This window comes from Dasypus novemcinctus, chromosome 9, assembly GCF_030445035.2.
Source record: "Dasypus novemcinctus isolate mDasNov1 chromosome 9, mDasNov1.1.hap2, whole genome shotgun sequence".
NCBI classification, from domain to species: Eukaryota; Metazoa; Chordata; class Mammalia; order Cingulata; family Dasypodidae; genus Dasypus; species Dasypus novemcinctus.
The window spans coordinates 84,565,087-84,589,090 of record NC_080681.1 but is presented as its reverse complement, the minus strand read 5'-3'; the positions used below and the strand labels follow the sequence as shown (position 1 = coordinate 84,589,090).

At 41.8% G+C, this 24,004-nt stretch overlaps 1 protein-coding gene across 1 annotated transcript in view; it reads right to left on the bottom strand.

Annotated features, from left to right (window-relative positions):
* The window catches only part of AGBL4 (AGBL carboxypeptidase 4), a 1,887,457-nt gene that overhangs the window by 110,975 nt on the left and 1,752,478 nt on the right, over positions 1 to 24,004 (bottom strand). Inside the window, exon 9 of the mRNA XM_058303613.2 lies at positions 17,357 to 17,468. Coding sequence (XP_058159596.1) covers positions 17,357 to 17,468 — 112 coding nt within the window. The remainder of the gene's footprint in view (positions 1 to 17,356; positions 17,469 to 24,004) is intronic.

Sequence of the window (24,004 nt, the reverse complement as noted above, 5' to 3'; positions counted from 1 at the left end):
AGATAAAGCAGATACAACCCCCAGATATTGGTTCCTTTGAGGGCTAAAGAGACCCATGGGAGTTATGGTCATGGCCGATGGGGTTAACTACCAGGGCAGATGGCCCCTCTTTGGAAATGGTGTTTATGTGTGATGAATCTGGACTCAGATGGGATCTCCCTTCATAAGACTTTCATGCTAATGTGCTGGAGGTGCAGTTAATGTTGGGGTTTAAGATATATTTAGGGGATTTGAATCTCTGGACTGACAATGTGATAGCCAGATCCTGAGCCTCAACAGACTCCAGCACCTACAATCTGATTTATTGGACTTACCACACTCAGCTAAGATGGAGGTGAAGAAGGACAACCACCACACCATGGAGCCTAGAGTGATTACAACTGAAAATGGGAGGATTGCATCCAGCATCCAGGTGGAATCTGACCCTCCTCTTGACAGAGAGGTGCAATGGACACAACCAATCCAATGTCCACATAGAAGAGGTGGCATTGGATTGGGAAAAGTGGACATAATGGACAAAGGGTATGGGGAAAGGCAGGAAGAGATGAGAGGTGGAGGCGTCTTCGGGACATGGAGCTGCCCTGGATGGTGCTTCAGAGGTAATCACCGGACATTGTAAATCCTCACAGGGCCCACTTGATGGAATAGAGGAGAGTATGGGCCATGATGTGAACCAATGTATATGAGGTGCAGAGGTGCCCAAAGATGTACTTACCAAATCCAATGGATGTGTCATGATGATGGGAACGAGTGTTGTTGGGGGGGGGGAAGAGGGGGGTGGGGGGGTGGGGTTGAATGGGACCTCACATATATATTTTTAATGTAATATTATTACAAAGTCAATAAAAAAAATTAAAAAAAAAATAAAGAAGCATAATTCTTTATAGCTAGATGGAGATGAAGCCTAGCAAATTGCAAGTAGCTGTGGTTTTGGATTTACCCCTATAGTTAACACTTATACTCAGGTGAGCCAAATTATTTCATCTCTCTGAGCCTCATTTTCCTCTTCTGAAAGAATGGGAATAATGAGACCCACCTGATAAAAATGTGAAGGTTAAATGGAATAATGTGTGTGGAATACTTACCATGGCCTGGGTGCTCAATATCTAGTAACAACTACATTTCAGAGATGGGGCCAGAACCCAAACCTTCAGGCTCCACCTAGTGTTTTTTCTTGTAATCATAGAGTCTTAACCCAAGTCCTACTATAGGGCACATTCTGAATTTAACAGGAGGCCTTTTTCTCTGCAGGGTACACAGCTCCTTCCATGCGCGCACCTTCGGTACTTCATCTTTTTCTGTGGCACTTAGACACAACTACAGTGGCTGGTTTCTTTTGTCTTCCCCACTGAAGTGAGAGTTGTCTTATGGCAGGCACCATGTCTCTTATCTCTGTATCCCCAGAGCACATCATAGTTCCATGGCAGATAGAAGGAGTGAGGGAGGGAAAGAAGGGAGAAAAGAAAGGGAGGGAGGAAGAGAGGGAGTGAGAGAGCTGGGAAGATGCTAGGTATTAGAAGGCAACCATTTTATAGCATGATGGATTCATTTTAAAAAATAGCTTGACAGTACAGAATTCATCTTTCTATGATTCTGACAACACTAATACATTTATTTCCCTTCTGAAATTAACTTTCTAGTATTAAGAAAGGTCAAAATGAACTGCAGCAAAATGAGACATTCTGTCATTTTTAACAAATTATATCAAAGCAGACTGTCAGATTAAAGGAGTCACCGTTTTGCAGTCTAAATGGTGGTGCTGATTGCATAATCAGAGCTAATGCTTGTCATTCTGCCCTTTCTCTGCCCACAAACCTCCAACAGTTCTCTTTGGCCAAAATAATGAAACTCAAATAAATATCTCATCCTGGTATTAGAGGTCTTGAGAATCTGATGACTTTTTTTTCAATCCATACTTTCCTCAAAGTAACACTAATCCAGCCAAACCTATCTCCTTCCTACCATTCTCCTCCTCCTCAATGCCTAAGCTCATGTTATATATCTTGCCTTAACTGCCACCCCTTGTCCCTCTTCTCATGGGGATTCTATCATGCCTTTTTCTACTCTGCCCATCCACCCCACTAGCTGGCCCCTTGTTCCACAGAACTTTCTGGCTCGGACCATGGTTTGGTCCCTGAGTACCCTCTGCCTCTCTGAGAGACGCCTTGGTCTGTGCCACTCTTTATTCCCTCAAAGGCATTTTGGAAAGTCTTGATGGCCTGTGAGGAGCCACCAAGTTTGGGTGATTTGTTGGAGGGAAAAGAGAGAGTAGGAAAATAGCGATGATTCTCTGCCCTGCTCCTCTTGTTCCTATTTTTCTCTGATTCATCCATCTGTATGCTCAGCTCTGGGCTGGAGTAGGGGCCACCAAGAGTCAGAACTATTTGAACCTTGACTCTGTCCCTTGGGAAAGTTACTTAATAACTATTGATCTCAGTTTTCCCATCTGTGAAAATGAAACTATAATCCCTACCTCAGAATGTTGCAATGAGGACCAAATAAAGGCTTGCATATGAATATGTTCTGAAACTATATATTTCTATGATGTATTAGTGGAAATAATTATGATGAGACACAATGACAAGACCCATATACTAGTAATTCATCCTCAGAGCCTAAAGTGCATGTGATCCAACTCTGATGGTCATGGGTGATCTGAATTTGAGTCCCAGCTCTCCCATTGTCTCACTGTGTGACCTGACCTTGGGCAAGCCTTTCCCGTGCCCTTGGCTTAAGTGTTCTCTCTATGAAGTTTTCTGGCTCCAAATCTAGGGCAAAGGGAACTCTGAGACCTAGAAGGCTAGAGTTAAGTTACTAATTCAGGGTCAAAAGTGGCCAAGGCAGGGAAAGACAGGTATGTGTACATTCCCCGGCAGTGTCCACAATCAGGATAAAAAGATTTCCTAAGGTCCAAACCTTCTGGACTACATTCAGATTAGCCTGTCTCGTTTCTAATTTACCTGCATGTTCAATCTATGGAGTTCATTCTGGACTTCTCAAACTAAGGGATTTCTCACAGTAGTGTGGGGAGAGGCAGGTTGCCCAAAGTAATAGATATACCTGGTGCATGCATTTATAATGTTAATTTAACCTAAAGATAATGGGAGTAATTGTGAATTTTTGCTCTTAAAAGATGTCATCATCCCCAAGAAAAAGCTAAATAAACAGAATTCTACTTTTCCAGGTTGGCCATTGACATGTCTTTTAAAGATAAAATAGCAGGTTCCTGAGAAATGTTGAGCTTTTGGCTGGTTGTTTTGTCTTGGGGAGTATTCACCCTCCTCTAGTCTGGGGCCACAGGCCTTGGAACCCAGAAGATCTGGCTTCCCTTTCCAGCCTTGCTAATATTGCTAATATTAGTTGTGTGACCTTATTCCTCTGTCAACAGTCATTTTACCAATGGGTGAGACACTATGCTCTGTGCAAGAGAATGCAGAGGTGACTAAACCATTTTATTGCTCAAGGAGTTCACAGTTGAGTAGAGAAAACAGAACATTGACTCATCAATGTGATAGGGAATGATAAAGGTGTGCACTAGGAGAGATGATGGTTGAGAGAGGGGTCATTCACTCTGAACCTTAGTTTTCTCACCTGGGAAACAGCGGTAATAATGCCAATTTCACACAGCTGTTCTATGGATTAGATGAGACAAGGTGGTAGAAAACCCAGCACAATGTCCACCACTATTAGATGCTCAGTAAACATGAGCATCTGCCCTATTTCCCCTGCAGGTCCTGAAGAGCTGCTTTCATTTGCCCCATCTACGCAAGAGGGTCCAGTCACAACAGGGATGTCTATTCAAGAACATGCCTTAGCAGTTGGAGAATTTTTCAAGGTCACAGCCTTGAGCTATAAACTCTAACAGGGAAAAAACTGGCCTCCTCTAACTTGGAGTCTTAAAGGTCAACTCTCCCAACTGCTGAGTCTGCACTGGTGGTGGCAGGATTTTTAAGAAAAGATTTAGTCTTGGTGTGACCTCTACGCGCAGACAGTCAGAGAAGCCTGTCTGTAGGGTTGCTAATGTCTGCCTGGTCCTTGCTGTTCAGGGGAGCCATCCGAGAGCCTCTGAGAAGGAAGCCCCACCCCAAGCTTCCCGGTGGGTCTGGAATCCTTCTTGGGGCTTTTGATGGATCAGGTTAACTGGTACTCATTCACTTTAGAATCATCCTTGCTGTCCTATAGGGATTACCATCTGTTGTCCCAACACACACACACACACACATATACCCAATCCTGGGAATTACAGAAATCCTTTTGCCCTCTCAAGTTTAAACTTGAGAGTTTTAACAAGTTTAAACCTCTCAAGTCAAATCCACCCAGAATGGATTAGAATAGGCAAATACAGGAAACCCAAAGAGAGAAAGGTTCTCAAGTCTAGACCTGAGCTCAGTGTAACCCAATTAGAAGTGGAGCAGGAAGAGTGTTCAGGGAAGCAGAAAAAGGCTAGAGTTGCAGTGACTATTTTAATAATCAGAGCTCTAGATACTTTTAAAGTAGTATAGTAAACGGTGTAGCTCAGTGGTTGAGAGCATGCTTTGCATGTACAGGGTCAGGGGTTTAATCCCCAGTACCTCCTAAAATAAAAATAAAGTATTACAGTATAAAGATGGTTATAATGTAATATTATTTTGAAGGCTCCTTTGTGACACTGACATTGACATATTAGCTATTGCATATTACTAAATTTGAGTTAATAATAAGAATAAATGCCAACATCTATTTTATTTAAGCCTCAAATCACTTCTATGAGGAGATGCTATTACCCAGTTTCATAGATGAGACCACAGAGGCTTAGAGAGGTGACTTGTATGAAGTGCTTGAAGGTCAAAGACTCAGCAGAATGAGAAGGGACCAAAGAAGAAGGAGAGAAAGAAACTTAATATTTGCTTTGGGTAGGGGAGGAAGGAAGTTCTTATTATGCTAACAAAGAGTGGGAGGAGTTAGTAGACTTCCTAGGATGTTAGGAGCCTGGATATAGGATGCCTTCTGGTGGAAAAGGAGTTTGAATGGAGAGGGTTAGAGAGAAGATGGATGGAATCATGGAAGGATAGATGGAAGGATGGCTAGTTAGAGAGATGGATGCATAGATAGATAGGTATGTTTTCTTCTGTAATGTGGGCTGACTTGGCTTCAGGAGACTCTTAGTCAAGGAGTTGGTGCAGTACCAAGCAGCTGACTCTGTGTTTGGTTCTGCTTTATAAAATAAGGTCCCTCTTTATAACTAGGTGATCAGGGTATTGAAATTAAAATTCCCTCCTCCTTCCATAATTTTTTTTTCTGATTACAATGTTGTAGGAAACACTTATAGAAAATTGTTAGGAAATATAAAAGAACAGAGGGAAAAAACCTCTACTGCCCTGAAGTACCACTGTTAACATCTAGTCATGTTTACATCTGTTCTTTCTGTGTTTTAAACCTAGTTGTTATATATGTCTTAACATATAATACATATGCTACTTTGTCTTCTGCTTTTTTCACTTAAAATTATAGCATAAGCATTTTTACAATATTATAAACTCTTCATAAACATCCATTATATGAATGTGTTGTGATTCACTTAATCAGTTTCCCACTGTTAGGTATTTAGATTTTTCTTGGTTTTTCACTATTTATAAATAATGGTGTTATGATTTTTTTTGGCATAAATCCTTATTCACACTTCAAAGTATTTCTTTAGTCTAGGTTTCTGGTACTGCAGTTGCTGACTCAAAGTGACAAACATGCTGGTATATTTTAAACCCCCAAAACTCATAGTAACATTTTTTATCTCTTCTGAATTCTACGTCTTCTTGATCCCTGAAATGTAGTTCCTCATGGCTTTCAGGATCCAAGCTTCCTGAGGCAGTGTGTTGATCAATTTCATGTGCTAATACAGGTCCACAGGGCTCTGACTGGTCTCTGCCTCCCACTCAGTCTAGCCTACTGCTCCCCCTCCCCCCCCACTGCTCCTCCCGGGCCCATAATTCCAAGCACATTCAACTGTTTAACACCTGTGTCTTCATACGTGCTGTTCCCTCTGCCTGTGATGCCTCTTCCCCCTGCTTTTCCCCCAGGCTTTGTCTAAATAACTCCTGTTCTTTCTTCAAAACACAAATGTTAGCTATTGAGAGGTCACTGCCCCAAGGAAGCCTTGAATAACCCCAAATCCATTTCCGATGACCCTTCTTTTCCTGTATGACTCTTCTCTATGATAACATTTACCACCCTATACTGCAATTGTTGATTTATTGGACTGGTGTTCCAGGCTGGGGTTTTGCAAACGTTCTATTCAAACACATTCACTATACTACTACTATTTAACATTTTCGAGAATATATTATGTGCCTGGCAAGGTGCATTAAGCAAATCACATGTATCACTTCATTTCATCTTCATAATAACCACTTACAAGTGAGGAGACTGAAGCTTATAAAGGTTAAGCAACCTGCGCAAGGTAACACAGCCATTGAGCATTGAATTGGGATTTAAGCCTAGGCCTAAGCCTGAGCTCTTAACCATAAAATTATACTACTCTGGTTAAAATAGACAGGAGCCCTGTATGAAGGGTTTCCCCAGACCCCTTGTAATATTTCTGAACACAGTTTGAAAATCACTGCTCTCTTCTAGATTATTCATTCCTTGGGGAAGGGACCATTTCTTATTTGCCTTTGTATTCTGGTGTATAGTGCCTGGGTTTATGAAGTGTTTGTTGAATGGATGGATGGATGGATGAATGAATGAATGAATGAATGAATGAATTCTTCCTTTGGAGGCTATAGAGAAGTTGTTCATTTATCTATATACTCTACTGGTCTTGAAGTGAAAGCAAGCAATATAAGCCTGAAATGACTTTGCAAGTGGGAAAGATCAAAGCTAATTAGCCAGAATGTTAGGCTGTGCCGAAGCTGATAAGAAATCTTACAGTCAGATACATGGGACTAGTATGGGTTTAGCTTGGCATTGGGCATTAGATTTTTGGGAGGATTGAGGTGGGGGTAGAGCAGAATTCTTGATGAAAGGTTAAACAGTTCAGTTTTTGCTAGAAGCAGTGATTAGTCTGGTCTTTTTCATCAGAATTCAGCTCTCTCCACCACGGTAAATAATGGACTAATTAGGCATCTGGCTTACTTGATTTCCCATGGCTAAGGCCAATTTCTGAAATGCAATATGTTATTTGATGTACCAGCATGAATTCTTCCTGGGCTCAAGAGCCTCCCAACAGCAACAACCAAAAATAACTCCCAGAGAAGTTCCACACGTTGAACATAAAACATCCTCAAAGGTAACCTGTGGTCTATTGTAGGCCTGTTCGGCTGAATTTCTAATGGGATAGCAGGCTGCAGGCACACCCTAACATGCTCCAGCCAGGGACACAAAAGGGAGGAATATCCTGGAGGAGTGAGAAATGGATGAGGGAGGTTAATTGGAAAAGTTGCTGGAAGAGATGGCCTGGAGGTGAAATATAAAGGAAGAAAAGCTCGAATGGTTGAGTAAGTAGAAAGAAGTTATTCCAGGAGTGTCAGGCTGCTCACAGAGATTCCTTTTAAACTCACTGTGGCTTGGAAAATTGGGTACCATGGGATAGGAAAACTGGGAAAGCAAATGGCCTAACTCAGAAACCAGGGTTAAGTGGGATAGACATTGATACCTGAAAGGGAGTGAAAAGAAGACTTTTAGAACTTGTGGGTATGTGATGGCTGGACTCTAACATTCCAGAATTTCAGAATTTGTGAGCTTGAGAAAAGATTCCATATGTGGGAGCTCTTTGTGACAGAGGAACAGCAGAGACAAAAAAATGAAAAATGAGTCCATAGAAATGCAATAGTATGTGAGAGAATGGGGAAGGTTTGAAAGTCGAGTACAATGGCTCTTCTCTAGGATGGCTTAGTGCTATCCTGCTGGGAAGCAATGGGTTGCATGAAGTAGTTACCAAGATTTCCCCAATCACTCATTGAAAGTCTACTAAGTGTTGGACTCTGTCAGGCGATAGACTCAATCAACTGCTCAAGAGGTTCTCGCTGTGCTACCCTTGTGTGCCTAATCCTGCAGGAAGCAGGAAGCTGAAGGCAGATCCTTGACCCTAGAAGGGTTGACAATTTAGTTGAGAAAATAGAACATACATCCATAAAAGATGGTACTATAGCACCGAGCACATGCAAAAACCTCTATAAATGTTTATGGAATAAACCCTTAGAATGAAAGATGCAAAGTCTAGTAATAATTACAGAAGAAAAGCTCAAATTGTGGGCCCAAGTGTTCAGGGAAAGCTTCTTGGAGGTGGGCCTGGAAGTGGATTCTGAAGAAAAAGCAAGATTTTGAGAATGACTTAGTGTATCTCTTGACTTGGCATATTCTTCCTCATCTTTAACTACTCAGCAAATTCCTATCCATTCTTTGAAACCTTGTTCAGATGTTAACTCCAGGTGTTGAGCGGATTTTTTCTTTCCCACCTAATGCATAAAATAATACTATCTCCATTTATCATACACCTACTATCAAAGGGTATTTATATACATATTACCTAATCCTGACAGAAAATCCCATGAGATAGGCATTGTTATCCCCATTTTTACTGAGAGGGAACTGAGACATAGTTTAATTGACCTGGCTTAAAAGGACACTTCTAGAAGCTTTGCTAATTCCCATGCAGTTTTATATAGTCAGTCTGTAAGAAGTACCCGGAGTCTTTCAGGATAAAAAGATATTAGAGAAATTGAAGGGAGAAACCAGCTTGACAAGAATATTACTGTGAAATAAGAAATCTATCTTTCTACCATGCTTTCTGCCAGAGTGAAAGTTATAATCTAGAGAATTAAAAAAAAAAAAAACATGTCTTTTATCACAGATTGAAGAAGTTGCCCTTTAGAAAAATAATGATCTCTCTCAAAATTCCTTAAAGTTTCATAAACCATCTCAAACTGTTGTAGGAAACACTAAAAGTTTCATGAACCCTAAGCATCCTATGTTCTCAGAGTCCTCTGTAAAACATTACATTAACTATTAGTCTTTACTTCCATATGAATCCCTTCCTTTAAATGGAAAGGATCTAAAGGAAATCCTTTTATTTACTGATCCAGCTATTTACGGATTTCCTGGACCATGTCAATAGGAGTGAAAAAAAATATTTGCATAGACCTGAGTGTGTGAACAATGGCCATATCATGAGTGCCTTCAATCTAACCTGCATAGAACCTCCAGCAGTCATCTGGACATTCAAAGGACATCCCTCTCCCCCCAACCTCATGGCTATCAACATCCTTAGCAATAATTCTCTGCACCTTTATAAAACTTTTAATTCACAGATTTGGGCATGTTGGGGCTAAGGGAACTGTTTGTTTGCTAAAAGCTGCCGAAAGCAATATGCTAGTAAGGGGTTGGTCTTTACAAAGGGGACTTATTAGGTTGCAAGTTTACAGTTCTGACACCATCAAAGTGTCCAAATCAAAGCATCATCAGCCGATGCTTTTTCCCCAAAGACTGGCACATGGAGGCATCTACTGGTTTCTCCCTTATCTTCTGGGTTGCACTGCTTCAGCTTCCGGATTCCTCTTTCCCAGGTTCTGTTGATTTCAGCTCCTTACTCTCATGGCTTTCTCTCTCTCTTGCTGTGGCTTTTTCTCTGTCAGCTTCTCTGGCTTTTCTCTCTGTCTGCCTCTTCATATGCATCCCATTTATGAGTACTCCAGTAAGAGGATTAAGATACACCCTGGGTCGAGCCTTACTGAAATAATCTAGTCAAAGGCCTTTAATTGAAGTAATCTAATCAAAAGGTCCCACCTAAGATAGGTTCATACCCACACAAATGGATTAGCTCTAAGGACAGGATCTTTCTGGGTCCATAAAAGCCTCCAACTACCACAGGAAGTAACATTGACTGAGTATCTGCTTTGAGTTTAGCACATGCGTAGACATTCAGTCCTGGTTGTTCTTCCCAAGCAACCACCAGAACTTGCCATGGCAATACTGACTCTTAGGGCATCATGCACTAGAACCACCAGGCACTCCAAGATGACACAGACTATCAGAGCTAGAAGGCCCCTTTGGAGATTATCCTTCAACCCTTACAATGTACAGGTAGGGTCCACAGGGAAGAAGAGACTTATCTAAGAGCACTGAGCAAGTTAGATTAGCTAATCTCAAGTTAGTAGCTTAGCTAGGAGTTAGTGTTCCTATGCCCTCTTGCTGCCACAAAGAAAAGCCCACATAGTTTTAGCTGGTCCCTGCAGGGAACTCCCAGCATAACAGAGTCATAGACCTGGGAATGAAACAAAGGTTTGGGAACCCACGGTCCAGATTCCAGAGTTTCTAAAGCCTCAATGAGACAGCATGCTAATGCTCTAGGAAGGTGATTTTCACCTGGGATGTTATTACCATAGGGGCCAAAGAATTATTCCACCCAAAATGCCATGGCTGTGGACTCCTGCTTTCTTGGTTTACTTCTAAGTGTATAAGGATGGGGTGGGGGCCCCTCCAATCTTCCACCCTTCATCCCTAGCCCTGCACAAAGTCGAGTTTATCCCATCCTCCAGCAAAGTTTTCCTCTCAGCCCATGGACTGAAAAGACTGTCAGATATGATCATTCAGGTGCCATCTGGTCTCTACTGAGGACTTGGCATCTCAGGCCTTCCAGCCTAGTGACCCAGTGAAACCCATGCTCATGTAAAGGACGGAACTCATGAGCCATTTCCTCAGACTATACAATATTAATTGAATGGTGAAATTGTGTGCTTGGCTGTGTGGTTCTGTATCTATCCTTTGTGTAATTAATTATGTGTATATACGTGTCTGTGTGTCTAATTTTTATTTTCCATGCTTATGTTTTATGCATATGCATATTTCTGCTTTGTGTATGTAAATATATACATTTTTGCATATTTCTATGTTATGGTGTATGTATGTGTGTATTTTGTGTGTTGGTGTGAATGAGTGCCAGTTCTGGTTGTGCTATTTGACCATGTTACCAACTGCTCTGTTTGTCAAGTAAATGTGTTATAATTTATTTATTTACTTGACAGAAAGAGAGCAGCTTATCTTGAGGACTACAGGAGGCAAAGAAGGGAGAAAAAAAAACCAACCCTGTGTTGCTCTGTTTTAAAAGCTGCTCTATGTTGTTATGGCAGCTAATTTTCCTTAAATGATTTAAGGAAATGGATCTGTTTAAAAGAGCTGCAACCATGTTGTTATAGCAACATAGGCAGCAGCAGAGGAAAGCCTTTCTTCCTCTGAAAAAGGGTGGGGGGAAGATTCACCCCAGAGCACAGAAGCCTCTCAAAGAAGCTACTGTTGGGCTCTGGGGGAAAGGAAGAGACCCATTCACCTCCCACAGTCCAATCCTGTGGCTGCTTCTTATAAACAACCCTTGTGACTCTTGAGTTCAGATCTCATTGTCCTTCACTTGGACTACTGCAGTAAGTTCCTAACCAGTCTCTCTTCTTCCTACACATCTCACTTCCTATGATCCATCCTCTAAAACTACAGACTTGGTGATTTTCTAAAGCATATATTCTTTATTCACCTGCTCATTCATCACTCAACACAATATTCCCTAGAGTACCATATTATGAACTAGGTGCTGAAGGTACAGAAATGAAAAGGACATATCCTTGAATAGAATGCCAAGGAGCATTGGCCTTTACCCCATAATGGGGAGTCCCTGAAAGGTTTAGGCAGGGAAGAAAGACCTAGTCAGACTCGAAGTTTAGAATGACTCTAGGATTTCTAGATTGGGAGGCAGAGTGGACGGAAATGCTTTTCACTGACACATCTCTCCCTTCCTCAAATATCTTTGATGACTCTTCACTGACTACACTGACTCTCAAGACTGAGAGAGGGTTGTGTGCCAGAGTATTCCTGATAAGCTTCGTTTTGTTCCACTGCCTTGATTTTTTTTTACAGCCATGATATTTAATTTGATTAAAAATCAATTTAAAAGAGGGCCTAACACTAATTTTAATGAGAAGGGAACATCGAGTCATAGGAAAAAACCAATTTCCTCAGTCCAGTATTCAAACTGTTCCAGGTACTTCCTCACACCTGCCTCTCAGCTTGCCATCTCACGACTCCCTGTCATAAATCCTACACAGCAATTCCAGCAGCTGAGGCCTCCCACCTCCATTCCATTGCTCAGCTTTTTCTAGAATGCATTCTCCCTTTTTCCCATAACCACGCTTCTCCCCACTACCAAAGATACCTGATGAAGTATTACCCATTCCTGGAGCCCAATCTAAATACAAATTCCTCAACGGGAACCTCCTTAGGTCATCTCCCACCCCCCCGGCCCTTTCATTGGATTCACCTCCTCCAGCTTGCCTTTTTAAAGCACTCCACTTATTCCCCCAATATGGCATACTTCCTGGATGTCTTGAATTAAAATTGTTCATGTGAGTCTGACCATCCCATCAGATTATAAGCTCCTCCTGGACTGGAACCCTGTCCCAGTTAAGCTCTGTAACTCCAGAAGTTACCTGAGGGTCTTGCACATGATGGTGTTGATACTGTTGCGAAGTGTGTGTTGCATCCACACAGAATTTGAAAGCAGCAGTTGCTTTTTATTTAGCTTTACCAAACACTTCTCTGCATGTGCCACATTTTACATAGTTTAATGCTAATAAAGTTATAGATGGGCGGTCCTAAGAAGTTCATCCATAAATGGGCTTGGCTTTTTTAAGAGGAGGACGTAGGTGTAAGAAGAGGGTCCTGTGTGTGAGTGATTCTGGTTGTGTGACAGATTGTATCATGTGAAGTTACTGTCATAATCTATACCTCTGGTGTGGATGCCAGGATAAAGTCCAACTCTGGTGGATAGGGCATAAGCTCTCACCTGAAAAGTGATGGCATTTCTAGTGCTAATTATCTAGGGAAGAGGTTGAGCTTTCACACCCAAAATCAGAATGGGAAGGAGAGGCCTGGATATAGAACAAACTCAGAATCTAGCTCCCTTGGTCTAAACCACAATTAAATGTAGTAAAATGTCTAAAGCAGCTTCTAAACAGGAGGTATTTGCAGGTGACGACAGGTTAAGTACTGAGAAGACAAAGTGTCTGGGCAGCTGAAGGTCCTGGTAGTTGGAGAAAGCTAACTTCAATGGTGGGCAAAATGGGGAGGACATGAGTCCAAGGATGGAGCAAGTTAGTGACGACAGTCAGAAACCTGTGCCATAAGAGAGAGAGTGGATGATGCCATTTCAAGTTCTATTCCTGGGAGTTAAGGAAAATTGCAGATTACAGGAGAGGGTTTATGTCCACAGACCAGAGCCTTAGTTAATGGAGGGCACAATGACAGTAGCAGCAGAAACAGGGTACCCTCTGTTTTGATTTCCTAGGCTTCTCAAGCAAATACCAAAATGGGTTGGCTTCAACAATAGCAATTTATTAGCTTATGGTTTTGAGGCTAAACAAAAGTCCAAACCCAGGCATTTTCAAGGCATTGCTTTCTCCCTGAAAAATATGGCATTCTGGGACTGGGTCCTGGCAATCCTTGGCTCCTGTGTCACATGGCAAGGCACATGGTGCTGTCTCCTGGTCTCTCCCTTCTCTTCTGGGTTCTGTCATCTAGCCTCTAGCTTCCCTTGGCTTTCTCTCTGTCTGAACTTCACTCTGCTTATAAAGAACTCCATATTAGATTAAGACCCATCCTGATTGAGGTAAGCCCTACCTTCTCAACTGAAATAACCTCGTCAAAAAGTCCTATTTATAATAGTTTCATACCCACAGGAATGGATTAAATTCAGGAACATGTTCTTTCATGGAATACACAGCTTCAAACCATCACACTTCACCTGGATGCCAAAATACATGTTCTTTCTATTTGCAAAATGCATTCATTCTATCACAAAATCCTAAAATCTTTAAGTCCTTTTAGAAATAATGCTGAATACAAAGTCTCATCAAAATCCATTATGGGTGTGATCTGTCCTGGGCACAATTCCCCTCTGCCTGTGGACCTGTGAAACCAAGGGAAGAAGATCTCTGCTTCCATATACAATGGAGAGACAGGCATAGGGTAAACATTCCCATTCCCATAGGGGGAAATTAGAATGAAAACAGAGGTTACAGGTCCTAAACAATTCCAAAACACAGCAGGGCATACTCCATTAGATTTCAGGGTCTGAAAGTCATCTATAGAATGATGTTTTGTCCTCCGGGTCTACTGAAGAGCAGCCCCACTCTTTCCAAGTGCTTGTGCAGTGGCAGGCTCTCTACAAACACTAGGGCATAGACTCCACTCTCTCAGAGCACTGGGGAGACAGTTCTTTTCTTGAATAATGAGGTGGAAGACCCTCCCTCTTCAAATGCCAGGGAATACTCACCCTTTCCACACACATAAGTGATCCTGCTCTCTTGGCCTGAGAAGCTTCCATGGTTCTACCCTTGAAGTGATTTTTCCTTCAGTTTGTCTTTTCTCTGTCCCTTTGGTCCAGGCTGGCAGTGATTCCAGTCATACAAATTATGCAAAAATCTTGTAGATTTTACATGCAGTTCACAGGGGTCCAAACCATCAGACAAAAGAACTTTCCACAGACCCTTCTTTGATAACTGCATTTCCAGTCCTGAATTACATGGGTATTGCTGAGTAGTTCCATGTTCAGTTAAACCCTCACATGGACCACTATACTCTAGGTTTTAATAGTTTCTGGAAACTCAGAATTTTCCAAACCATCAATTCTTGGTTTTCTTATGCCCAGGAGTTCAGTTCTTAGCATATCCCTTTCCTCTCACATTTTACAATAAGCTGCAAGTAGAAACCAGGCTGTACTTTTCACACTTAGCTTGGAAATCTCCTCAGCTAAATATCCTAGTAATCACTCTCAAGTTCTGCTTTCCATCTGACATCAGATCTCAATTTTGCCAAATTCTCTGCCTCTTTAAAACAAGGTTTTCTTTTCCTCCAGTTTCCAATAACACATTCATCATTTCCATCTAAGGTCTCATTAGAAGAAGCTTTAGCATCCATATTTCTAATAGTCTCTTCAAAGCAATCCTGGCCTTTTCTAGCAGCAGTTCTCAGTTTTTCCAGCCTCTACCCATTACCCAATTTCAAAGCTGTTTCCATACTTTTGGTATTTGCAATAGTAGCATCCCACTCTCCTGGCACTAAAATCTTTTTTTAGTTTCCTAGGCGTCTTAAGCAAATACCATGAAATGAGTTGGATTAAACAACAGGAATTGTCCCCTTTGTGAATAACTGTTCTGTATTTATAAACCATATTATATTTGTCATAGTGGAATTCGGGGAAGTGGACTTGGCCCAGTGGATAGGGCATCCGTCTACCACATGGGAGGTCCGCAGTTCAAACCCTGGGCCTCCTTGACCTGCGTGGAGCTGGCCCATGCACAGTGCTGTTGCGCGCAAGCAGTGCCCTGCCACACAGGGGTGTCCCCGCACAGGGGAGCCCCACATGCAAGGAGTGCGCCCCGTAAGAACAGCCGCCCAGCGCAAAAGAAAGTGCAGCCTGCCCAAGAATGACTCCGCATACACTGAGAGTTGATGCAGCAAGATGACGCAACAAAAAGAAACACAGATTCCTGTGCCACTGACAACAACAGAAGTGGACAAAAACAAGAAATTGCAGCAAATGCACACAGAGAACAGACAACTGGGGTGGCGGAAGGGGAGAGAAATAAATAAAATTTTTAAAAAATAGTGGAATTCACCATGTTCAATACAATCCAATTCAACAAACAATCATTGAATATCTACTATCATTCAGATCCAGAAAAAAATGTAGGGGATGGTCTTTTTAGAAAGGGGTAGCAGAAGAAGGAAGCATCCTGATTCTGTTGGGGAATCTGCAGTCAATACAGGGCCTGGGAGGAGGACAGGACCCAGCAGACTACAGAGAACTCCTGAGAAAGTCAGAAGCAGTTTCTCTCTGCAAGGAAGGCTGATCAGGGTGGCATCTAAGGTTCAAGATAATAAAGAGATTTGACGAGCATACTTAACATCTTCATTTAAAGACAAAAAGATTTAGCTGGAGAAGGGAGCATATATGAGAGCTATGGCTACACAAGTCCTGACACAGCAGGTGGGTACTATTTAAGGACCTAGAAAAGCAAAGTTCATATAGGAAGATCAAGTTAACAGTTGAGTTTCATAACCCAAATAACTACATTGCACCTAATATATCCATTTGTTTTTTAGTACAAGTTTCTGTCTGATCAATGCATATGTTGTTCTTTAATTCAGGATATATCTATTGGCAGCCTCAAAAGAGTAAGTAGAATGAATTACATGGATGCATCTCTGAAGTGCCCCAACTCTGGAATCTGTGTTGTCTTAGCAATCACCACCTATCACCTGATGACAGTCAAGGTGTCATAAAATTACAGTTATCAAATTTGGAAGACATTCAGATGTAATTTCATCAGAATGTCTTCCAAACAATTGAGTCTCCTCTATGCCATTTTTGACAAAGTGTCAGTTAGCTTCAAGTTGGACCTGTCAAGTAAAGCAAAGCTCCCACACCCACTCCATCCATAGGCAGCTCTAATTGTTAAAAAGTTCCATTTCTCTATAGGGCCCACCTCTTGTCCCCTACCTGGAAAAGGTTTGTGGTGCCCTTTCTCTTAGAGCCCTTCAGAAATAGAATGATTGTGGACTTCTTCCCTTCTCAAAGGTATCTATACAACCCTAATATCTTCTATTTCTTACAAATAAGATCCTGTCCCTAGAAGGAAACTTGATATGGATACCCATTGTTCTATCTGCCCAGTTATCCTTCTTTCTTCTGGAATAGGAGGCCTTCTCTGGAAAGTTTCATTCCCTCCACACATCCTTCAACCATGTGGTTCTACTGAGGCTGTGCTTTACATATCCTTGTCTACATGGCCAAATTTCACTTGCCCAGTGGTGGACATATCCTCCAAGCTAGACCAATCACAGTCATTTTCAGAGATTTTTTTTTAAAAACTAGAACTGGAAAATGAGAGTAGATCACTCTCTAGTGGTGGGAACTAATGGATGTGACCTTTGGCAGTCACGTTGCCTGCATGTGGAGACCAGTCTATAGTTTTCAATTATATGAGATACCCAGAACTCTTCCAATAAATTCTCCATTTTGCTTAAACTAGGCCAACTTGTATTCTTTTGCTTGTAATCAAAGATCCCTGTCAAAAGTGGACAAGCTCTAGTATATTTCCTTCATCCGTGAGACCTTCACAACTGAACACAATATTTTATAAGGGGTTGGGGAGAAGAGGAATTGAGGAGAGGTCCTTTGGTCTGTCAAATTCAAAGAGCAGGCCTAGTCCCTCTGTAGTTTTGACCATGCATTTCTGATTTGCAGCTCCTAGTGGAATTTCCCAATGCAACTTGATTTCTTCCTTTTTCCAGATCAAGTCATAATACCATCAGCCACTGAGGACATTCTGTTACTCACCGGATCGTTGTACATCTGGACGATGAGCTGTTTCACCCCATGCAGGGTAGGGTGGGCCCATGGGGAGGGATCCAGCCAGTGACGATTCAGGTCAAACCCCATCAGAGAGCACCTAAGCAGTACCCAAAATAGGAGTCAGTATAAACAGGACAAGCCAAGTTTCTCCAGTTTTTCCCAGAGATAGTTCTAAGTACTTTACATATATTAATTCATTCAATGCTTTCATCAACCCTATGAGGTCACTAAATATCATAATTCCTACCTTACAAATGCAGAAACTAAGTCACGGAGAAGTTCTGTGGAGTAGTCTTACTTCAGAGTTCATACACTGAGACCCATAGATTGAAGTACCTCTCGAAACAATGAGGTAGAAAGAAATGTCATTTTAGTTTCCTAGGCTGCTTATTTCTCTGTCTCACACCTACAGCTAATCCATTGTTTCTACCTTCAAAATATAGCCAGAATCCAACCCCATTTTTCCCCTCCACTGATACTACCTTGGAGTATTGTAATAATCTCCTACCTTGTCTTCTTGCTTCTACCCTTACTTCACCTCATTTTACCTCACCCCCGGCAGGCAGTGTGATCCTCTTAAAACGTATCAATCAGATAATGTTCTTTCTCTGCCTTAATGGTTCTCTGTTATACTCAGAGTAAAATCCAAAGTCCTTAAAACATGCTACCAGGGCCATGTGTCAGCCCTTAACTTCTCGACCCTCAGCTCCTACTTTGCTCTCTCTTTGGGCCAGATCCTGGCCTCCTCGCTGTTCTTCCAATTCACCAGGTGTTTCCTGTCTCGGGGCTTTTGCCCAAGCTGTTCTCTCTGCCTGGAATGGTCTTTCTCCAGATATTGAGTAACTCACTCTGTCACTTATTTCAAATCTTCATTCAAACATCACCTGCTCAGTGAAGCCTGTCCTGACCTCCTTCTCTCTTCTTAACTCTCCCCTGGACACATTAAATAGCTTCCTTAGGGCAAGCATAATTGTGATCTCTTGTTCTCTTCCTCTCCTGCCTTCTCTTTTCCCTCTAGATCTGCCCAAAGCCCCGACTGTACTTGGAAGGGATGCCTTCTCCAGGGCTCCGTTCCCATGGCTCTGTCCCTTGGGCCATTATACACTATAGGTACTCTCCAGGCAAACCCAGGCTGAGGTCCAACTTCCACAAACACTGTGCTTGTTCACAATTAAATTAGACTCACTGGCCCATCTCTTCCTCACCAATCCATCCCCTTATCCCCAGAATGAGTCTCCCACCCAGAGCTAACCATTTTCCTTTCTTGAACAAAATTTATCTATGGCTCTCCATGGCCTATACAATAAAATTCTGCTCTTTACCCCCAATTCTAGACTAATGGTAGTCAAATCCTTCTCTCTCTTCTCTCTGCCCCAACTGTACCCTCTTTTCTTCTCTATCTCACTATTTTACTCCCCTCTATCTTATCCTTCAAGCCCCTCTTTTTACTCTTAAGCAATACAGTTTAACCCTCTTTTACCTTATTAAAATTCACATTCCCATCTATCATCTTGCTTAGCAAATAAAGGACCCTACTGGAGACCCACCTCTCCTGAAAGATGATTGGGGTGGGGATGAGGGTGTTAAATAATTCATAATTGCCCCCTAATGCTTAACCTAAGCCTGGTAGGAGCCCATGAGAGAATAATGAATGTTTTGTGGAGGAACACGAGGGAAGGTTTCACCGAGTAGTAGCTTTTTGAGTTGAGTGTGGTTGAATGAATAGAATTTTGCCAGGCATTACAGGCAGAAAAAACAGAGCAAACAAAGGAAGGAACTGTGAAATCACCCAGGATGCTGGAGAAATGGCTGGCAATTTGGTCTGACTGGACCACAGGTATGTAATATGTAATAAGGGCAAGGTGATGAGGCTGTAAAGGGAGAGGAGGTGAAGTTTGAAGGGGCTTAAATACTGGCAAGGATTTTGCATTATTTTGTCTTTGCATTGCTGTATTTAGAACAGCCAAGTGCAGATAGCTTCTTATTGGTTCCAGAGCAGGAGCAGAGAGAGCCCTACAAGTAGGTTACAACAACAACATCTTCACAGTCAAGGGAACAAGAATTTCCTGACACTGCTTTGTCCCAAGAACTAAGTACTTTACTAAATTAATTCAGAGTTGACAACAACTCTGAGACAAAGGTGCTATTATAATTTTCATTTTTCTGATGTGAAACTAAAACACAGAGAAATTATACAACTTGCACACGAAAAGAGGCAATGTCAGCATCAGTGCCCAAACAGTCTGACCACAGACCTTGAGCTCTTAGCCCCTTATCTCATTATATTAATGACTATTATTTTGTGTGTTCTTACTAAGTACCAGGCACCAGGATGAGGCCTTTTTATGGGATTTGGCACTTGCATATAGCTGTTGTACCTTAATTTTGGACTGTTGCTAAGTATCTAGCTCTCTAGCCTGGGCTCTTTCTTCTGTAGCAGTAATTAGACTTGGGGCTAAAACCAAGTCATCTGAACGCTCCATCCAGGGCTTCATGGATTCCATGAACTTCTGTGTCTCATTTGTATTGTCTTCTCATGTTTCTGGTCTCAAAGAAAGGTCAGTAATAAAGGGTATAAATCTTTCCTCCTTGCTTTCTTCCTCCCTCTCTCTCCTCCCTCCACTTGAATTGGCCTCTTCAGTGTGCCAGGTCCTGGGGTGTGCTCAGGAAGAGAGCAGGAATAAGGCAAACTCCCAAGGCCCTCAGAAAGCTCAGTCTACTCCAGGAAACAGACTTCTTGAGCAAACAGCCTCTTTGGAAGAAGGCACACAGAAGAAGATTGAAGATTCCAGTATCCCAGAAAGTTTAGTCTTGGACTTCAGTTCAAGTCCTGCAGTTATGTGCATATTTTTAAACTCTTTCCCCTCCTTCACCCAGTCCTGAGAGTCAGTTGAATGTGAGGAATTACAGAGCTGCTCAGGACCCCATCAGGGTGTCAACCTCCTTCTTACAAATGCCTTTTGCCCTTAGTTCCCCTGGGGAAACTAAAGGAATCACTTATCCCCCATGACAGTGCTGTTTCTGCCCCAAGTAAAAGCTAGAGAAGAATAATGTGGAAACTTCCAGGGACAGCCTTTGACTCTGCAGGCAGATTCTCACCAGAGGTTCTGCCTAGCCTCTCTGCTCTCCTAGGACCAGGTGGACCTGACAAATCCATCCCTTGTGAGTATGAGGATAGTGCCCCATGGCATGTGAGGGAAGGTCACTGAGTTCAGGTCCTCTGCTCTGCTGCTGACTTAATATGTGACCTTGGGCAGGGTCTTTGCTCTCTCTAGACTTAAGCTTTCCCAACTATAAATGGAGAAGGGAAGTTGAACTTCAAGCTTATTAAGAGTTTCTTTTACCTTGGACAGTTCTCCCCATACCCCCACTGCCAGTGGAGAGGCCATTGCAAGATTGAACACACTGGTGGAATCAGTATTTCCATGACAATAATAATGCCTGGATGCCAAGAATTCTCTCTGCTCTAAAGAGAGGGGTCATAGAGGCTTACTCTCCTGGCCAGGCAAGTTACTTCCTGACCTTGAACTTGGAAATGTGTTCCCTTTTCATTTGTTATTACAATCTGAACATTTTTCTTTGTTATTAAATCACTTTATAACTGCCATTTTAATAGTGTTGTAATATCTCACCCTATTGTATGAATCCCCCATAATTCCTCTAGTTAATTCCCCATTATGGCACATTTATGTTATTTTCAATGCTTCACTATTTTAAAAATGCACTGTTGAATACTTCTATCCCTGAAGTAGTTTCATATTTCAAAACAGAGGTAGAATTCCCAGAAGTAGGATTACTTGGTAAGGGGATTGACTGATTGTAAAATTACTTTTTAAAATGAAAACGAGTCATCAATATTGACAGTAGAAAAGAAAAAAAAAGAGTAACATCATCTTCCTAGTACACAAAGAGAACCACTGTTAGCCTTTTGATGCTTTTCCTGCCACTTTTTCTTTCTTAGCTTATGGTAGTAAATCTAGCAGTAGCTAATGTTTAATGAGCACTTACTATATGCCCTTACAGGGGGCATCTCATTTAATCTTCACTTTTATCTTATTAAATCCCTGTATTACCATTTTTCAGATAAGAAAACAGAGACTTAGAAAAATTAAATAACTTCCTCTAAGATGACAGAGCTACCGTGTGGCAGCGTTAGAATTTGTGCTCTGATTCTCAGAGTCCAAAACCTTAGCAATTGTTCTCCTTACTTCCTCTTTCAAAAGGGAAACATTTAATATTGTGGTTACTGTCTTGAACTACAGATTTATACATGCATTTCCTAAGCATTCCAGTCTGCGCCATAACTACTCTTGAGAGTGATTAAGGACAGATACAGACTCATTTGAAAGAAGGTAGGAGCTGCTGGGATATAGTGATTGATAAGAGATGCTCTGTGCTCTCAAGAAACATGTAGTCTAACAGGAAAAAGAAAGTATGGTCACATATTTATGTCCATTTATAATTCAAGACAATGTTATAGGATTAGTAAATGACAATGCATGTCATGAACTTAACCTAGCACGGGTTCTGGCACATAATAGCAGCTCAAAATGCTGTATTGTCATTTTTATTGTACTTTATTATTATTTTATGCTGCATCCTATATCAGTGACATAGACCAACAGGTTTGTGTTCCACAGGAGGCTGGAGTATACAGCAGCAGCCAGAGATGACTGCCCCTCTCTTTCTCTTGTCTAGGAATCAGTCACATCTGAGTTCAAATCCATGTTCTGTTCCCTCCTAACTGGAGTGGGCATCTGTCCATTTTCTTTGGGGAATGCCAGCATCTACCCCTGTGATTAGGTTAGGGAAGCTGGGGGGTGGGGGACAGGTTATACTCTGTTGCTCCTCTATCATTGCAAAACGCTGAGGTCATGACCCTGCCTCGTCTCCCATCACCATATCATCCCTCTTTGTGACCTGGCAGCCCAGACAGGAGCAGGAATCCAAGTACAGGCAGTGACAACTCCTGCCCTGGATTTAACCTTGGAATAGGTGATGCAGGGTGGCTGGATGGGTCATGTGGCAGTGCTGCCATGGAATGCAGGCAGATTATTTCTGCTAATGGCTAGTCAGTTTTATGCCCTCTAGAGCTACTTTGTTAATTGTTTGTTTTCTAAGTCATCCAGCTTCTGGGTGATTCTGTAAGCACTTTCCTGTAGATCCCCTTTTTGTTTGAGTGGCAGGGGCCAGTCCTTGTTACTTTAACTAAAAGTATCTCTAATCATATGGCCCCGCAAACTAATTTACAGAAAATTCCAGTGAGTCCTATATTGTATATTGTCCACCTCTCAATGTTTGGCCATCAAACAGAAGGAACTACTGGTCTGGATGCTGTACCCACAGAACTCTTTAGAAGCTAAAGCATTTTGTGAAACTCTTCAGTGGGAAGTACCTGTGCTGGGTACTTGTTGCCCTTAAGAATGCTTCTAATGGCAACCAGGCTATCAGTACGTGGGTACTTACTGAACAAAACATTTTATGAAGATGCAAAGCCCTTGTTAGAGACCACATTCCAGGGCCTGCCTCCAATGTGCTACGTCCTCTTGGGCAAGTTATTTCCCCTTCCTGCTCTCTGTATTCTTCTCTGCATAATGAGGGAGCTAAATACACAGAAGTCTTTTCCAGGTCTCTCATATGATTCTAAAGCATCAGTAACTGGCCTTTACCCTTAGATTTGGAGATTTGGAGGAAGCTCACATTTTCTATAAATTTAAGTTAAAATACAAAGAAAAATATCTTGAACAAAGGGTTGATGCCATTTTAAAAAGACCTATTGAGTACTCAAAGAATACCAATATTTTAGCATCAATTGCAGGCATTTTTCAATATTTGAGATTTGTGTAGGACCCAATTCCTGTCTCTATGAGTTCACAAGGATCTCTGAGCCTTGAGGGGAATGGCAGTTTGCCAAAACTTAAGACACGAGAGAATGTTCTAGGCAGAGGGTGTGGCATGGCAAAGTCAGGAAAGTAATGATTATCAGGAATTATACATATTTCTAACAGGCTGCAAGTGTCCTGTGCTTGCATCTCTAACAGGCTGTAAGCAGAAGGTCAAGGCTGGCACAGAGTCTTCAGTGGTTTTGGGACCAACAGGGGAATGGACAAGATGACTCTAGAAGCCAAGCTCTCACACCTATTCTTGACTGTCTAGAGATGGTGAGGGAGAAATCCTGGATCTTTGCCCAAACTTTTCTCCTTGGTATTCTTCTATTCTGTTATTTATTTCCAAGACAAAATTTCTGCCTGAGCTCAAAATCAGGACCCTTGGCCTGACAAGAACAGAGCTACTTATGGAGTCAATGGAACAGAATATTTGATATTAGGACCATTCTAGAAAATGTAAATATATGTAGAAGATATTTATGTATGATTGCAAAATAAAATATATACTTTCTTTCTTTTGTGTTACTGGTATTCATAAAATAACTTGTCTTTCTTCTAGATTGTAAGCCCCAAGAGGTTAGGAACTATGTCTAAATTATTTTGCCTGCCCTCACCCTATTATCTACTCTATCTACTATGAATCCAGGTGCAGAGAAGGTTTACTACATCTATTGAATGAATGAGTGTGTGAATAGATGCATAAATGCATAAACGAATACCCTGCAGATTGGCAAAGTATAGACAA